Source organism: Vitis riparia, chromosome 6 (assembly GCF_004353265.1).
Source record: "Vitis riparia cultivar Riparia Gloire de Montpellier isolate 1030 chromosome 6, EGFV_Vit.rip_1.0, whole genome shotgun sequence".
Lineage (NCBI taxonomy): Eukaryota > Viridiplantae > Streptophyta > Magnoliopsida > Vitales > Vitaceae > Vitis > Vitis riparia.
The window spans coordinates 13115667-13117396 of NC_048436.1; the positions used below are offsets into that span (position 1 = coordinate 13115667).

General features: G+C 46.9%; 1 protein-coding gene across 1 annotated transcript; it reads left to right on the forward strand.

Moving 5' to 3' along the window:
- The first annotated feature begins 1247 nt into the window (after positions 1–1247).
- On the forward strand, positions 1248–1730 carry LOC117917003 (putative surface protein bspA-like). Its single transcript, XM_034833241.1, has one exon. The coding sequence runs from the start codon at positions 1248–1250 to the stop codon at positions 1728–1730; it is 483 nt and encodes a 160-aa protein (XP_034689132.1).

A 1730-nucleotide genomic window follows, 5' to 3' on the forward strand; every position in this document is an offset into this window, starting at 1 on the left:
GGAGATATGGCAAAAACAAACCCAAGTGCTCCGAATTCGGACTTGCTCCCATGCATTTTGCCTAAACTGAAACTTTGGGGACCGGTCGAGCCGGTTGAGAAAAATTATGAAATTTTGAAAGAATTTTCCCTGAAGAATAAGGAGTCCATGAAAAAAAAAACAGTACACAATTCTGAGTTCAGATGAGGGAGATATGTCCAAAACAGGCCCTAGTGCTCCGAGCTCAGACACACTCCGATAAACTCCAACTGAGCTAAAACTTCGGGATGACCCCACTTTCTTCCTATGGCATGATGCCAACAACTAGGAAAATGGCCACGATGGCACTCCAAAATGAACCATACTCGCACCACAATGAACCACATACGAACCTAAACAAGGCTAAAAAAAACCGACTAAGCCCAAAAGGAGGCCCTAGTGGTGCCATATGAAAACATGGGTGCATGTGACACTCATAGGATAAATGCAAGTGTCAAGGGACAAAATTGAGGGTTTAAAAATATGCCCCTTTTCAGTAGAGTGAATGAACAAGTGATTCGCGAGTGCGAAGTGCAAGCAATGCAAGAGTGAAATGAACTCTAGTGAAGAATTCAAATGACCAACAATTTTGTCCCCACACCACCATAAAGAGGCTAAGGGAATGAGCCATGATGACCGAAGGACTAAAGAACCCAGGCACACTATCGGAGAAAGCTAAAGGAATCTGGACACGATGCTAGAGAAGATAGGAGAGAATCGGATGCGATACCGGAGAAGATAGGAGAAAACTGGACGCGATGTCGGAGAAGATAAGGGACCCGGGCACGATGTCGGAAAAGCAAAGGAGATCCCGACACGCTGCTGGAGATAACAAAGGAGATCCAGACGCAATGTCAGAGAGAATAGGAAATTGAATCCGGGAAAGTATCAGAAAAAGGCCCAAGCAAGTACTAGAGAAGTCAAAATGAAGGATCATATCCAGGCGAGTACCGAAGAATACGAAGTATAGGAGAACGAATCCGGGCAAGTACCAGGAAATGGGCAAGTACCGAAAAAGGTAGAATCCGAGCGAGTCCCATAAAAGTGTGGGATCCGGGCGAGTACCGGAAAATGGATCATATCCGGATGAGTACTAAAAAAGTGTAGGATCCGGGCGAGTGCCGGAGAAAGAGTCGTAGCCGGGTGAGTACCGGAGACTACGAGATATGAGGGATCAAATCCGGGCAAGTACCAGAGAACCTAAAACAACGGGATCGAATCCGGGCACGATGTCGGAGAACCTGAAACAAAAAGGATCCAATCTGGACGCGATGCTGAAGAACCCGAAACAAGAGGGATCGAATCCGAGCACGATGCCAGAGAACCCGAAACAAGAGGGATCGAATCCGAGCACGATTCCGGAGAACCCGAAACAAAAGGGATCGAATTCGGGCACGATTCCAGAGAACCCTAAACAAGAAGGATCGAATCCGGACACGATGCCGGAGAACCCAAAACAAGAGGGATTGAATCCGGGCATGATGCCGGAGAACCCTAAACAAGAGGGATCAAATCCAGGCACGATGCCGGAGAACCCAAAACAAGAGGGATCGAAGGGGGTATGCCCTAGTGTGAGATTAGAAAATGCCGACAAACAAGATATGAACAACCCAACCAAAAATATGGAAAGAAAGGGAGTATGCTCCTGTATGACAACTCACAAACGTGACCAAAGGTGCAAAGAAGGGGTTATGCCCCAGTATAAGGCATGA